Source organism: Botrytis byssoidea (assembly GCF_014898295.1).
Source record: "Botrytis byssoidea strain MUCL 94 chromosome Unknown BBYS_007, whole genome shotgun sequence".
Lineage (NCBI taxonomy): Eukaryota > Fungi > Ascomycota > Leotiomycetes > Helotiales > Sclerotiniaceae > Botrytis > Botrytis byssoidea.
Genome location: NW_024065848.1, coordinates 1,640,996 through 1,655,191, shown reverse-complemented (window position 1 = coordinate 1,655,191; position 14,196 = coordinate 1,640,996). Strand labels below are relative to the sequence as shown.

Genomic DNA, 14,196 nt, shown 5'->3' with positions numbered 1-14,196 from the left:
CTTCTATTCAGAATATTAGAACTTCTGCTCTGACGAATAATACCTAACAATTGAATCTGTTGGCACTTCGCACATTATTCAAAATGAGACCTACTTCAATTCTTAGATCTGGCGGTGATGGAGAGGTTGGAAAGTACGGAAAGTGAGTAATTCCAACAAGATTCCCACTGCGAAGGAAGAAGAATCTTCACGGGTCTTCACGGGTGGCCAGACAATTACATGAGTGTGCGAGGGTTATGGTTTCCAAGATGTATGGCATGCTAATATTTATGTCACTTTACAGATATCTTGGTGGCTGGGGTAACTTGGGTGAGTTTGAAGAGCATTTTCTACCACTACTCGGCATTCTGGAATCACCGCACAAATCACTCGATACACACAAATCTCGCGAGATGCCGAAGGGGGGTGCAATGAGTAGAAGAGGATGAAGAGGGGATTACTCAAGCGCCGAAAATACGAGATTGATCAGACGGTATCGAGCAACGAGGAGGAACATTTGACTGATGTGGGATATACAGGCTCCCAACCCCAGAAGGGTGTCGCATCATATGCACTCAGTGCTAACCGACAACGTCCTCTCGCCGGCGCCTTGAACGCAGCTATCTTCAACACCTGGAGACGATTCCGTGGCCAAGTCCTTTATGTTGCACCACCATTTATTATCGCATACACTGCCATGGAATGGGCTATTGAGAGGTTTGTCCTACTGTCCATAATATCGCCAACGTTCATTGCGTTCTAATTGGTTTTGGTAGAAACGAGTACTTGAACTCCAAGCCAGGAAGATTGGAGTTTGGTGGCGAGGAATAGAGCTTGGAAAGTACATGGCCAGCACACTGAGCAGTATTTGGTGTTGGACCTTTTCTGGTCCTCCAAGCCGGAGAAGTTCGGTGGCTATGCGAGATTCGAAGAAGAAATTGGGGTGTAAAGTATTAGATTGGGATTTTGCAATGCATCATGGTTTCTAAAAGTGTTTCTACGCAAATCACTAGGGTGTGACTTTTGCTATTTGTGAAAGCATTATGATATGGTGATTTGGACATGAATGAAGCCGACAATAAAGGAGGACATGGTATTACTTAAAATTCACATATCCGTGAAATGTTTATATTGCCCAAAAAGTGTTATAACATCAATCTAGCCATACCATTCTACCAGGCGTGCCCAAGTTACAGCTTTTTGAGAGATTTGGAGAGTTTTTATAGCAACTCCCGATCTAGTTTAGTGCGAATTGACCCGCCGAACATTTTGTAAAAAAGTTCTGAACCTTCAAGCTCTGATTTCATCGCAAAACAACAAATTTGTCCATTTAACACCACCGACAATTTTGTATTGTACATTAAACATTCTTTCCAAAGCAAAAGTTTAGGATATTCAAAATGGGCAAAGATAAATCCGAGAAGCGCGACAAGAAGGAGAAGAAGGAGAAGAGAAGCGAAACCGATGGTGTTAAGAAATCTTCTAAGAAGGACAAGAAGGTCAAGCTCACTGAAGACAATGTCGCTGCTGCCATTGCCGAAGTTACCAAGGAGCCAGAGGACGCTGAGGTCATGGATATTGTAATTGAGGAGGATAAGGAAGGTGCAGCTGCCGAGATCAAACCAGTAGGAGCTTTAGTTCCGTTCGCAAACCCATTGGCCGATGAAAAGGTCGCAAAGAAGGTGCTCAAGAGTGTTAAGAAAGGTAAATCAATTCGCCCTTTCCTTTTTGCAATTGTTGTGTGGTCTTGATTGTGGACGCATTTTTGGGGATGAAAAATACTGACTGTCGTTCGTAGCTGCCAAAAACAAGACTCTTAAGCGTGGTGTTAAGGAAGTCGTCAAAGCTCTCCGCAAATCTCCTCAAGGTGCCAGCAATACCGTTTTCCCAGGTGTCGTTATCCTTGCTGCAGACATTTCGCCAATGGATGTCATTTCTCACATCCCAATCTTGTGCGAAGATCACAACGTACCATACATCTTCGTTACCAGCAGAGCCGAATTGGGAGCAGCAGGTAACACAAAGAGACCTACGAGTGTGGTGATGGTTACAGAGGCGAGATCGGGCGCAAAGAAGGCCGAGAAGATTGAGGGCGAGGAAGAATTCAAGGAAGTCTACAAGGATTTGGTCAAGGTTGTGGAGAAGGAGGCCAGGAATGTTAGAGTCTAAAAAGAGTGATGTTGGAGAAAAACAAAAAACTTTCTGCTTATGGGTTGGCTACAGATACACTTTTCGGCTGTATCATATTAAGAGCATATCTTACCGTGCTTGGACATTACAATGGCGTTTGTGAGTAAGGATAGGGCTAGGAATAAAGAAAACGTTCAATTTTAATTCAACCTTTGTGTAGAATGCATGTATGAAGAAACTTGTGTGCTGTCACCTGTTTGTTTTGCTAAAGTCCCGCAGCTTCATATTATCTACAGTACGTACTAACGCGCGATTCTCTGCACACTCGAAATCCTCAAATTTAGTTTCTCTATCTCTGTCTTTGCCCCCGATCAGTTACCAGTGGATGGCGAGAAGATGTTATGTTCTTCTGCTGTATAGTCTGCCTTGGTAGTTTCGCCTCAACTGACGGACTTGGACCGACGCCATCATAGCCACGAGTGTCTGAGCCAGTCACGCTGCCATCATTCCAATCTCCCAATGGCAATCGTCCGACTGCTTGGGCCAACGCGGGTTCCGTCACTTCGCCTGCATCTGTCTCCTCTTTTTCCCCATGCACACCTGTCTTAGCCTTTTGCTTCTCGTTCTCAATACTTTCTCCCTCTCCAAGCAACATTACAGAAGATTCTTCAACTGTCTGTGTATGCTCCTTTCCTTTCGATGATGATGAGTATCCCACACTTGTTTCCAATATTGCTTGCGTGTTATGCGTTTCCTCACTTTGCGATCCCTCCTCCCAATCTCCATCATAACCGCGGTCGATCTCCGCCTCGGCTTCCCGCAGGTCCTCTGTCCATCCTTGCATCTTCTCAGTCTCTTCTTCTATCGCATCAAGAAATATTCCCACCGCATCCATTTTCGAACCTATCGGTGTATCACTGTCTAGCTTATCTAGTAGAGTCTTCTTTATTCTCGCAGAATGTTGGAGTTCCTCTCTAAGTTGCGTGTCTCTTCTTGGTAAATCCAACAATAACTGTTCGGCTAAGCTTCGATTTTGTTGCTGTTTACTTTCTTCCGCTGCTCCCAGTTCTGCAGCGTCCAAAACCGCCAATCTTTTTCCTAGGTCAGCCAAATCAATATGAGTATATGGTCGATTATTGCTTGTAATGTAACCAGAGTTAGAGTCTTCTATATCTTCCTCCTTGATAGTCTCATCCTTAATGCCTAGAATTGTGTTACTACCGCGGTCAAACCCTCCAACTCTAGAAGTCGACTTATTTTCGTCCTCGGCCTTAGCTTGCGGAGAAGACGAAATAGGTGCTGTTACGCTAGCTTCAATGGCATGCGGTGTGTCAGACGACTTTCTTGCAGAATACCAGAATCTAGACTCTTCTAGTTCTCGAGGAACACTATCATGGCCGATTGGACGTGGTTCTCGACCCCAATACCATGTTGTAGATTTGCCTGGACGTACTAAAGTGGTATCTTCCCAGTCAGTAGCAAGCATGTTTGTCTTGACTCGAGGTGCGATATTTTCATGTGTCCGATTGTTAGAAGGCAGATCTGGAAGTCCTTGTTGTGCCGTGTCTTGTTCTACAAGAGTATTTCCAACTGATGTATGAGAAGTAATTTCTGAGCCTGTAGTAGTATCGCAATCAGTGGGACCTTGAGAAGTAACTTCCTGTTGATCAGAAATTCCGTTTATAAGTATTTGAGGAGCAGAATGCTGATCCAGCGTATCTTGTTCGGCCTGAGGGTTGCTTGGCTCTACATGAGAAGCAATGTCTGGGGCAGCAGCAACTTGGCATTGTCGCGAAATGCTATTCAAGAAAAGATCTGCACTGATTCGAATTTGCTCTGCTGCCACCTTCGAGATGCCTGGCTCCTGTGTTGAATAAACCCATTCTAGTTTGCCAGTCTGGGGCCAGAATATCAATCTTTCTGGTTCTCCGCCATCTGCGACACCTGCATCTCGCAACAAATTGACATATTGTAGATCACAGTCAAGATTCTGACCTGTCTCTATCAACTTCAACGTGATATTCGACTTCGCGTCCCAAAGATCCATCGTCAACTTCTCGATGACCCCTGTTCTCCAGATCTGTTCCAAATGTCCCCAACCGTCCTCATGCAAAACCCACTTCTTGGCTGTGCCCCAGCGCTGATCGAATTTAAGTTGCTCTTCGACGACTCGCAACCAATAATTCAACACTTCCGCGCACTTCTTTAATTTTCTGAGCCACTCCTCTGTTTTGCTCTGCTGAGCACGAAGTTGGTCATCTTGCATGTATACACTTCGTCCCGGTTGCGTTTCCAACAGTCCATCAACCACCTTCACAACATTCATACAGCTATCCACGAAAAATTTCCGTGTTGAATGTGATCCATATGCAATCAACAACCACCTCAAAGCCGTTGAAGAAGTTACCGTCTGATATTCCAACACTCTTCCGAGATGATATCCTTCCTGCTGACCAAAAATGGTAGTGATGTGGCTAGCAACGCTTAGTGAAGAAATAAGACCGCGCTCCAGTGCTTTATCAACATTGTATTTGAATTCTGGATAATCTGTATTGAGAAATAGCTCTTCGATTAATATGTGATTAAGCCATGTTGTGTTGAGAGACTCTCCTTCGACTGGACCTGTCAAAAATGTTACCAAAAGGGTTGGGAGACAGGGTTAAAATGCTTACCGAGCGTCGAAAAGGAGTTCTGATTTGTGGTAGGATTATTTTCCTCCATGACTACCAAGTTTCTGGAAGAAAAAGAAAAATTGTATGATAAGCTCAAGAGAACTTGCGATTTTGAAAGAGATCTGAAATGTGCTTTGTAAAGTGATTTGTGTGGATATTTGTAAAGTGTAGGAATGGTGTTGACAAAGAGAGAGTGGTTTAAATACTGCGACCAGATTGATAAATTTTCCAGTACACGTAAATGTGATTGTTCAATAAATTCAAGTTCACACAATATCATAATAATCATCATAGACTGTGGTTAAAGCTGTGAATAATTAATTATTTCGCTTGTAACAAACTCTCTCTTGAGTGAATGTTCGCTGTGTTAATTGACCATCTTCAAACAACTTTTAATGTCCGACAAATGATTTTGGTGCTTTAGTTTCTTTGAAATTACAATCCTTTCATCCACCACACCATGTTGGACCTGATAACCTCTGCTTTTCAGGTTCCCCATGAACAAGCCTCACAGATTTTTTTTCCTCTCCGCAGCCTCGTCGAAAAGTTGTTCTGTGAGTGGGCAATCAACAGGGTATGCACAACTTTCGGGGCATTTCTTCCCTGCTTCATGATTCCTAGCTACTTTACGTGAAAGTGGAGGCCACGATATGATCTCTATAGATACTGATTAGCAATCATGCCTCTAAAACTAATTGAACAGCGAGACAAATACTAACTTGTACCCTTACAAGTATGACGAACATTAAAATCATATGCCTCCATGTTTTCCAATAAATTTGGGGGGCCTTGGGATCCAGCAGCAGAAAGCTTAGGAGAATCTGGCGAAGGGACGCTCTCGTTATTAGGCTGTCCGTCGGTAAAAGCTATGGTCGCAGTCGATCAGGAGTCTTGTTGGACGAGAAATATCTAGGCGGCTGGATGCGTTCGAATATGTTTGAATACTGCGCAACGTGAGAGGAGGGGCTCAAAAATGAGGTAGTTAAGCAGACAGACAGATGCCAATAGAAAGGCTAGTGACAATACAAGCACGAATATTGGAAGGAGGTGAGGCCGGCGAGCCATTGAGGAATCGCTATATAGATCCAAAAAGATTATTAGATGTATATAAGCTATGCGCTGGTAATATGTGCTATATTGTAGATGATGTAGAGAGAAAGAAGAAAAAAGAGGAAGAGATCGCTTTTTAAACAAACGGATACACATCGTGGTTTCCTTCTCTCATGGAAATGGTTGATCGAATACTCTGGACGAGGCAGGAGCGGGTGTCGGAATCTGCATGAGAGAAGGGGAAAGAGACATAAGGTAAGAATGTGTCTGGACGGCATGTCCTTTCTTCATACTTCTCATAGAATTGTTCTGAGAATGGATGTTCGGGTCTGAATTAAAGTCCGTGGAAAGACCTTTCTCTGCTTGAATCCATTGAACATGTCAAAATTCCTCTGAATGATGAGTCCAGTTGAAATACTGGATTCGTTCAAAACATAAAATCATTTTGAAAACAGAAACTCACATCAAATCTTCTAACCCACGCAATTGATTACACTGATTGAGAAAGCACGTACAGTGATTAATTTTTCATTGACTATATTGTGAGGGGTATTTTAACATTGACGCCTGCTATACTCATCCCATATCTCTTAAGCCCCTGCTGCCCTCGCCCTAGCTTTCCTCGACTTCTCAAACCCTTTCATGCTGCGCCTTGGTCTAGCTTTAGTTTTCGTCTGCGGCTTCGCATTGAGCATCCATGCATTCATAGGTCTTCTAGCAGCGATGAATTTGCCCTCGGGAGTAAACACTTCTACTGACGGCCATGCTTTTTCGTCCGTTGCTTCCTCCTCATCTCCCCATCCCCATGTGTTATCGTTTGCGGTATTACTTTCGGCTGGGTGTGTCTTCATGAGACGTCTTTTGCTAACCTGGGCAACCAGCTCAACCCATCCACACCCCTCGATTAAGATATCTGTAGAAAGAATTTGAAATGGGAGTTCATCCACTTTGCCTTTATCAGTCAACACAGTGGAGCTTGACTTCAAACGCGCCTTCGTGACATCCCATTTTAGAGGGAAAATACCAGCCGAAGCGATCTTCTCTTCGCTTCCAGCAATTGTAATGTTATCAATAAATGGCTCTTTACCTTTACTTTGCATAAGGATGGCCTTCTCAGTAGACGTTAGATGAGCATCAGGTTTTATTGATGTGAAAGCATAAGCCATCATGATGATATCTGGATCTGTGGGTGTGATCCGAATGAGACCACCGCCTAATACTAATGACTGGCCGGGTTTCATCACTTTTTGCTCTGGCTTTATCCGAGATTTCATTACTAACAGATTTCGATATTCTGGCTGAACATGAAGCTCAAGTTCACCTCGTGATATTCCGGGAAGATCGATGAGTTCTCCCTTTCCATTGCCAAATGGAACTCGAATTGGTGATGCAGTGGTGCCAGGGAGAGATGACACGAGTGGCATTGATGGATACGGCGTTTCCTGTTGTGCTGGGGGAAGAAGAGACATCGTGTCATTCGATTCATCATCAGGCAGTTCATTCTCTGACAATGCCTTATCCGCCTTTTCTGTTTCTACCCCCATCGCTTTGAAGGTACCCATAGGTACATCAGCCTCACGAGTAATATTGTTATCAATATTTGTACCTATCGACGGAGATCCTCCGACAGTAGTTTGCTTCGCCTCTCTTCTATCTTCAAGGGCATCCACTGGAAGAGGTTCTCCAACAATGACCTCATTTCCTCCCCTTCCCTTCGGAAAGATCTCATGGAAAAGCCGACTCTTTCCCACATTAACCTTCCCAACCATCCAATTTCCCCCTCCCCTTTCAAAAACATCCTCCTTCAACTTCTTCGTCCACCACCCTCTTTCCGCACTAACACATCTAACATTCCCCAAGCGAACCCCCTTTCCCGCTCTCCCTAACGCATCCCTCAACACACTCGTTAAATAAGGCATCATCCCATCAACCAGCGTTTTCGTTGGAGCCAGAAGATCCGACCGGGTAATCACAAAATCGACTTCCATCTTCCTATCACCATAGAATCTTCCTGTTCTCGAACGACGGTTCTGGGATCGCTGGGGCGTTAGGTTCAATGTCTTGTTTAGGGCGGGTATGAAAGACATGGGGAAGTCGGCGGCATCTATAACATGATAGATATGATTGTATTTATATGGAGATTCGTCGATCGTCTGTTGAAGTGCTTGTACGGAAGGATGGTATATAGAAACGCCCGTTTGGTGATTTTTGAGATTGTGACATCGATCGCATACCGGCTGTTCTATGGATGTCGTCGCGGACGAAGGGGTTTCCATTCCCAAAGTCTCGAGAATCGTACTATCGACATTTTCCAGCGCCTTTTTGACTATCTCATCTTCTGCCGTGGTTTTTGTATGTCTCGCCAAGTGTGAAGTCCCCAGAAACTCCTTAACTGATCTCCTTGTCAACGAATAATAGCCCGCTTCATCCTCGACTGTCGTCTGTGATAATGCACCGCATCCGGCGCATTGTAAAGGTAGTCTTGCTACAGCTTGTGCTGAAGCAACTGAAGAAGATTCCGGTGTATCTTGGACCTGGGTTTGAGCTTGCGACTGGACATATCTTCGCTGTATCCTAACACTCTTTCGCGGTTGATTGTATACCAGCTTCGGGGATTGCAAATTTCGCGCAAGTAACGGGCAAAGAAAAGTAGGTATCTCAGCGACCGCACATTCCGCCTGCTTTGAGAATCTCAGGGCAAGTCTTCCATAATTAGAGAGTGGCATATCAATTATCGAACGGGCGCATTGTACTACTCTGAAAATGATCGCGAATTCGCTGGACATTCATCTCACCAAAAAATAAATTTAGTCGGAGGTCGGAACTTTTTATCGACAGGGGGTCAAAATCCTGGTCTCAAAACATCAGAAATATATTCACAAGTCAAGCTTCCCTCCAAACCTCACCCCACGATCTTACACAGTATATTTCATTTATTGTATTGACCTTCACATATTCAAGATGGTTAACTTACTAAAACGCATGGCCAAGCTTAACTCTGTAAGTAATCGTACATTTCTCTGGCAATGGTCTCAGATGCTAACAGAATTCGCAATATAGAAGGTAAAGATTTCCCAATAAACGGTATTCATTACTCGAAGATGTGAAATTGACTTTCCTGCTTCTGCGCAGTTACTCGGTATAAGACTAGGACCCGGCGCAGCGATTCTCCCACCAGAAGTTACCAGAATACACATGGACTTTGCTGTTGGATTGAATGGACATCTCGGACCAAAGTACATACCCCTCCCCCTCGATCTACTCCCCATCCGTCCCCCCACTCCCTTACCCCGTCTTCTAGATATCAACTGCAAAAGCTAATCCTCACTCTCCTCAGGAAATTCTGGCGCAACTGCCTTCCCCGCCTCAAGTACCACAACCCTGCCGTGCCCATGACTGTCAACCGCAGCCATGACACCTCCCTCCCTGCAACCCTAACCATCCACTTCACCGACGCCTCACACGCCTCCTCTCCACCCCCCATAAACAGCACCGCCTCCAATCCCGCTGCCCCTTCCACCCCAGGCGCTCCCACAGCCTACACAAAAACCATTGAATGCAAGCACCGCGACGACAACGCCATCCTCTTTGATCTCATGGAATTAACGAAGGCCAAGAAAGTCCTACCTACCGCAGCCGAGAAACAAATGCTGAAGGATTTGGCCGCGATGAAATTGAAGAGTCAACAGGATTCGCTGTTGAGTGCGGCTGTCAATGAAAAGATTCGGGCTGAGAAGGCGATTTTGGATCAGGCGAGAGGTGAGGTCGCTGCTGCTTCTGCCGATAATTAAAGAAGGGAGCGAGATAACGACGAAAGATGGTCACGGGGCGTGTAGAGAAAAACAGGGGAACTACGAAAACGAATGGACAATTTTTGTAGAATATGTTGTATATATACCAGGCGTTGAGGAGGAATACTCACATGATGGGAAAATTGAAAATGAAAATGACTAGAAACAAGCAAGGTATTTAATACATCACTGTATATGGGAAAATATGGTTACAGTAATAGTCACGCAGATAAGGGACGAGAGAAGTGATATATGAATGATCATTAACGAAGAGATATTGTCTCGTCTCATCTAATTTTGATGAATGGCTCTGCTTCTCATGTAAAAGGCATGCAATCTTTGCCGGGGTCCAAGTTCAGTCCAATTCCAAGACTCATGCAAATACCTACTCAATTGTCTAGTTCCTGAACGACAATCGAGTTACCAACGCCAATGCCGACACCAAAACCCTTGGGGCTCCATTGAATACAAAATAAAGACGCCCATCTCCACCCAACATTAGCATCACTAGCACTCTATCTAAAATGCTTTCCTTCTCTTCCTATTGTGATCGTTTCGCCACTCACATAAACTACTCCCTCCAACACCTATCCCTCACTACTTCAATCCAAATCCCTCACTCTCATGGACAGCCCTCCAAAGTTTGTCCTCCAACTTTTCCCTCGTCGCATACCTCCACAAACTCAACGCATTAAAGCACGTCCTTGCCACCGGGAATCTCTCACTGTCGTCCCCCAAACAATTCAATTTAATAACCAAACTAGCTGCACCCATTGCCGGAATACAAGAACTGCCTGTAATAAAGCTCAAAAGTTTTCTCTGATCCTTTGGATCCGCTTTTTGAAAGGATTCCCAAAACCATTGGATGACGGGTTCGCGCTCTGCTGCATCTTTTGGCCCCCAATTTTCACACACTGAGACGGCGCGGAGTGAATTTATGTCTAGAGGCTCATCGGAGCCTCTAATGAGGAGTTCAATTTCCTCGGGTCGGAAAAGTGATAAAGCATTTCCTCCACAAACGGTGAAGAATCCACGTTTGAAGGGTTCAAACTGTCGAGCTACTGCACTGTCTAAAAGATATCGCACGTAAAGATCCACGAATTCTCTTCGATTGGAGTTCGTCACCGGTTTCTTGTCGCCGTCAGGGCAGAGAGGTACTTGGACTGTTTGTCCATAGCGATCAATGTCTGCTACGAAATCGCGACAGAATGTTTCCTCAACGTCTCCATCAAACTCGAGGAGTTGTCTCAGCCCATGAGCCAGAGCAGGTCTAAACTCGGCCAAGTCCTCTAGAGAATATGTCATAGAAGGCTTCGCATGTGATGTTGCACCGGGTGCTGCAGCTGGGGCAGCGGCGAGCAATTTTCGGAAAGCGAAAGGAGGCAGCGCCACATCGAGAATAGTTGAATTGTAGATAGCCAAACCAAGTACAGCCCCAACAAGAAAGTATTGATCGGTTGTTTCAAAGCTATTAGGATTAAAGTAACAAAAGTGAGAGTCCTCATCGTATGAGAACATGCCTACATATTGTTAGTTTACCATCTTAATCACATCGGAGGAGATACATACCATGATCAGGGTTGAAAACTTCTCTAACAAGAAGAAGGAACCATTCTTTTCTCAAGCCACCAGCATCAATACCCTCTTCGCCCTTGAATTCTATCTTCAAACTCTTCTTAATCTCCTCACCACCAGTTCCCACAACCTCACTAACCCCTTTCAAGCTATCCTCCACCAAGCACTCTCGTCTGACTTGCAAAAGAAGATTCTGACTGACTAGTTTACGTGTCATGATGCTATTAAAGAACGCCTCTCTCGCCTTCACTTCCATTTGACGACGAGCATCATGCTCCATGATTTGAATTTTAGCCCAAATGCTAAGAAAGAATGGATATTGGCAAAAAGCAAACTTGCTACGCTTGTTTTCCCATGCCTCAAAATCAGCGACAAGATCGGAGTAATCGAGCAAGGTATTGTAAAAGTGGCTTGTCGGTAACATCTGCCCATGTGCGGCCAGAGCTCTAATCGGAGTTCCAATACTAGGTTCCGTACTTTTTGACAGATACTCGGCTGGCGATTGAACGCTACTGAGTAACTTGCCTTTTCTATGCAACCCACTATTGTTGGCCGAGAAAAGAAGTGCCATCACCCTAGCAGCCGCCCTGATCTGCCAATCATCACTATATACAACAGCTTTTTGTTTCGTCTCCTTTTTCTTATTAGTACTCTGCCCAGCTTGAAGAGCCGCGTGAAAAGCTGCAGCGTTATTATGGGATTCTCTAGAACTCATGTGAGGAACTAAGCCAGAAGTGGGGTCGGGTCGATCAGCCTCGCGAGGTTTTCCATGCTGTCTGGTAAGTCTATAAGTGACAAAGCTGCCGACCAACTCTGTGGTACGTTGGAAATGACCCTCTGGATATCTAGCGAACCACGAAACTATATGATGATGGCATTCATTTGGAGTATTGGAAAGCAGCCCCACAATACGTTTGATGATTCCTGAGTGTTGGCCGGACGCTCCTTTTGTAACATTCGGTGGTTGTTTAGAAAAAGACGAAGGTTGACCTCTAGTTTTAGTCACATTGAGATCACTGGTTTCCGGTCTCTGGTCATTCGGTGGCGCTCTCGGCCCTGGATTTCTTGAAGCCGTACCATTTCCAGGGTACAGAAGAGGATTGGCTAGAATTATCAAGAGAAATCGAAGATTATCAGGTTCCCGTAGAGGACGCCCGGGACGTTTCAATAGACTTTCTGTAGCCTTCAACAAAATTCTCTGAAGATGCGACTGAGCCTCTGTGATTGTATCCTCAATTTCGGCAAGCTCGCTATCAGTGGGCGCTTGAATGACCGGGCTGGATCGACGTGATATTAATTCATCCAGTTTGCGATGCCAAATTCTTCCCGGATGCGATACGACATGATACCATTCATTGAGATCAGGCCAGTCAATACGAGGTGATTTGACTGTAGTAAGGTCGCAATGAGGATTCGCGCGTATCGTTTCAACAGGTCGTTGCCCGCGAGTTTTTTCAGGGGTTTCTTTTTGGTTTCCAGTCCACCAAGAACCATTCTCTGCAATATCTCCCAACATCAACATTCGGGGATCAAGTTCTTCCAGAGGAGTCTCTGACTGCGGATCATTTTCGTCTGGAATAGTGGCCATAAAATTCTTCAAACCACTCTGACTTCCTGCCCTAGGATTGGGATGTTGTCGCATAGTACTAAACGAAGTATTGATACAATCGAACTGGCTAAATGATGCTGTAATATATTCTTCCAAGGGTCTAAAGAGGTTTCTGGTGATATTATCTTGTCTTCCGTGCATAGGTTCATCGAACTTTCCCGGCGGATGGGGAGGACTTCTACTTGGCGGTTGACTAGCCAATTCTTTAGAGTAAGTACCAGAGCCCATTCGATCACGTTTTTCCATATGGGCGCCAAGGAAACTGCCAGGGGATGAAGTTGAGTAGGGCATTGAACGCGAACCTGGCCGTCTTTGAGCGTCTATACTTGGGCGATCTCCAGAACTGTTTCCGCGTCCAGGAGGAGGGGGTCTAATGGGAAGTGCTTGTGAACCAGGTTGATTGAAATGTCTGGGATACTGATATTCTTGCGGGGATTCCGTCGTTTCAAATGTAGGTGACCTTGGCGGACTTGATAGTGTACTACAGGCATCGGTTCCGTCATGCTTTAGTCGATTGATCAGGTAGGTAGTTATACATCGTTCCGCAATTCTTCGAGTTTTCTCCACAGATAATGGCGCGACTATAAAGGTCAGATATGAGATCTATAACAGATTATTCCACTCATAGCATACCTCTAGAGAATTGGGGTTTACTCAACCCAGAGTAAGTCGTAGATTTACCACCTCCTGCCACTCTGAGTCCATCATTATGAGCTGGAGTGTATGGTTGAAGATCGTTCACTGTCATACAAACTTTGCATCGAAACGTGTGAAGTTCTTTCGGCCAACTCACGCTCGAATTGCAAGTCATACACTTTCCCGTCAAAAAATCCTTGTCTGGCACCCTCGAAGACCTAGCCCCTGTATTATGTTCCGGTGATATATCGTCGTCATCAAAAAACCCAATTCCAGGTGGTGTCGGCGCGGTCACCTTCTTCTTGCTATTAAACAGCGATGGGAAAGGGTGGCTCATAGATCTCCCATGGCTCGAAGTCGGTTTGGTGGAATTCGAGGAGTTCGAACCCGAGGGACCTGGCCGACCGACCGTGGTCAATGTCGGAATACCATAAGCATTATCCAAGATATCTGCCTCCGTAATCTTTGCTCTCCCTCTTATTTTCGTCGGCGAATCAGGTGCTGCTCCAACGGTAGCAATGCTCGAGCCAGAATCGATCCGTGCGCTCGAAGAAGCAAGTAGGCGGCTAGACCAAGGTGCCATTTTATTATTTTCAAACGATGTCTGCGAAGTGCAGGCGTTCTAGTTTGACCATCGGGTCCTCCAAAAGTATTTTGCGAGATCAATTGTAAATGTTGTGCGAGGGCAGTAGCTCAGTTCCCTTCTCGTGTGGTATATCCAAGCTATCTTTTGTTTTCGTAATCGAGAGTCCGT

At 45.1% G+C, this 14,196-nt stretch overlaps 6 protein-coding genes across 6 annotated transcripts; 3 read left to right on the top strand and 3 right to left on the bottom strand.

Annotated features, from left to right (window-relative positions):
• Positions 1 to 10: 10 nt before the first annotated feature.
• Positions 11 to 1,214, top strand: EAE97_004551 (uncharacterized protein). The gene is made up of 4 exons (XM_038875063.1): positions 11 to 142; positions 284 to 309; positions 519 to 696; positions 756 to 1,214. Exons 1-4 carry the CDS (start codon positions 84 to 86, stop codon positions 808 to 810), a joined length of 318 nt encoding a protein of 105 aa, XP_038734507.1. The 5' UTR covers positions 11 to 83; the 3' UTR covers positions 811 to 1,214.
• Positions 1,215 to 1,296: 82 nt separating this feature from the next.
• EAE97_004550 (uncharacterized protein) lies at positions 1,297 to 2,327 on the top strand. The gene is made up of 2 exons (XM_038875062.1): positions 1,297 to 1,683; positions 1,778 to 2,327. Exons 1-2 carry the CDS (start codon positions 1,380 to 1,382, stop codon positions 2,146 to 2,148), a joined length of 675 nt encoding a protein of 224 aa, XP_038734506.1. The 5' UTR covers positions 1,297 to 1,379; the 3' UTR covers positions 2,149 to 2,327.
• A 131-nt stretch (positions 2,328 to 2,458) lies between these two features.
• On the bottom strand, positions 2,459 to 4,830 carry EAE97_004549 (uncharacterized protein; the record flags this gene model as incomplete). The annotated part of the gene is made up of 2 exons (XM_038875061.1): positions 2,459 to 4,731; positions 4,782 to 4,830. 2 exons carry the CDS (start codon positions 4,828 to 4,830, stop codon positions 2,459 to 2,461), a joined length of 2,322 nt encoding a protein of 773 aa, XP_038734505.1.
• A 1,591-nt stretch (positions 4,831 to 6,421) lies between these two features.
• Positions 6,422 to 8,557, bottom strand: EAE97_004548 (uncharacterized protein; the record flags this gene model as incomplete). Its single annotated transcript, XM_038875060.1, has 1 exon — positions 6,422 to 8,557. One exon carries the CDS (start codon positions 8,555 to 8,557, stop codon positions 6,422 to 6,424), a length of 2,136 nt encoding a protein of 711 aa, XP_038734504.1.
• A 235-nt stretch (positions 8,558 to 8,792) lies between these two features.
• On the top strand, positions 8,793 to 9,622 carry EAE97_004547 (uncharacterized protein; the record flags this gene model as incomplete). The annotated part of the gene is made up of 3 exons (XM_038875059.1): positions 8,793 to 8,831; positions 8,964 to 9,067; positions 9,169 to 9,622. The coding sequence occupies 3 exons, from the start codon at positions 8,793 to 8,795 to the stop codon at positions 9,620 to 9,622; spliced, it is 597 nt and encodes a 198-aa protein (XP_038734503.1).
• Positions 9,623 to 10,219: 597 nt separating this feature from the next.
• Positions 10,220 to 14,025, bottom strand: EAE97_004546 (uncharacterized protein; the record flags this gene model as incomplete). The annotated part of the gene is made up of 3 exons (XM_038875058.1): positions 10,220 to 11,142; positions 11,192 to 13,387; positions 13,440 to 14,025. 3 exons carry the CDS (start codon positions 14,023 to 14,025, stop codon positions 10,220 to 10,222), a joined length of 3,705 nt encoding a protein of 1,234 aa, XP_038734502.1.
• Positions 14,026 to 14,196: the final 171 nt, after the last annotated feature.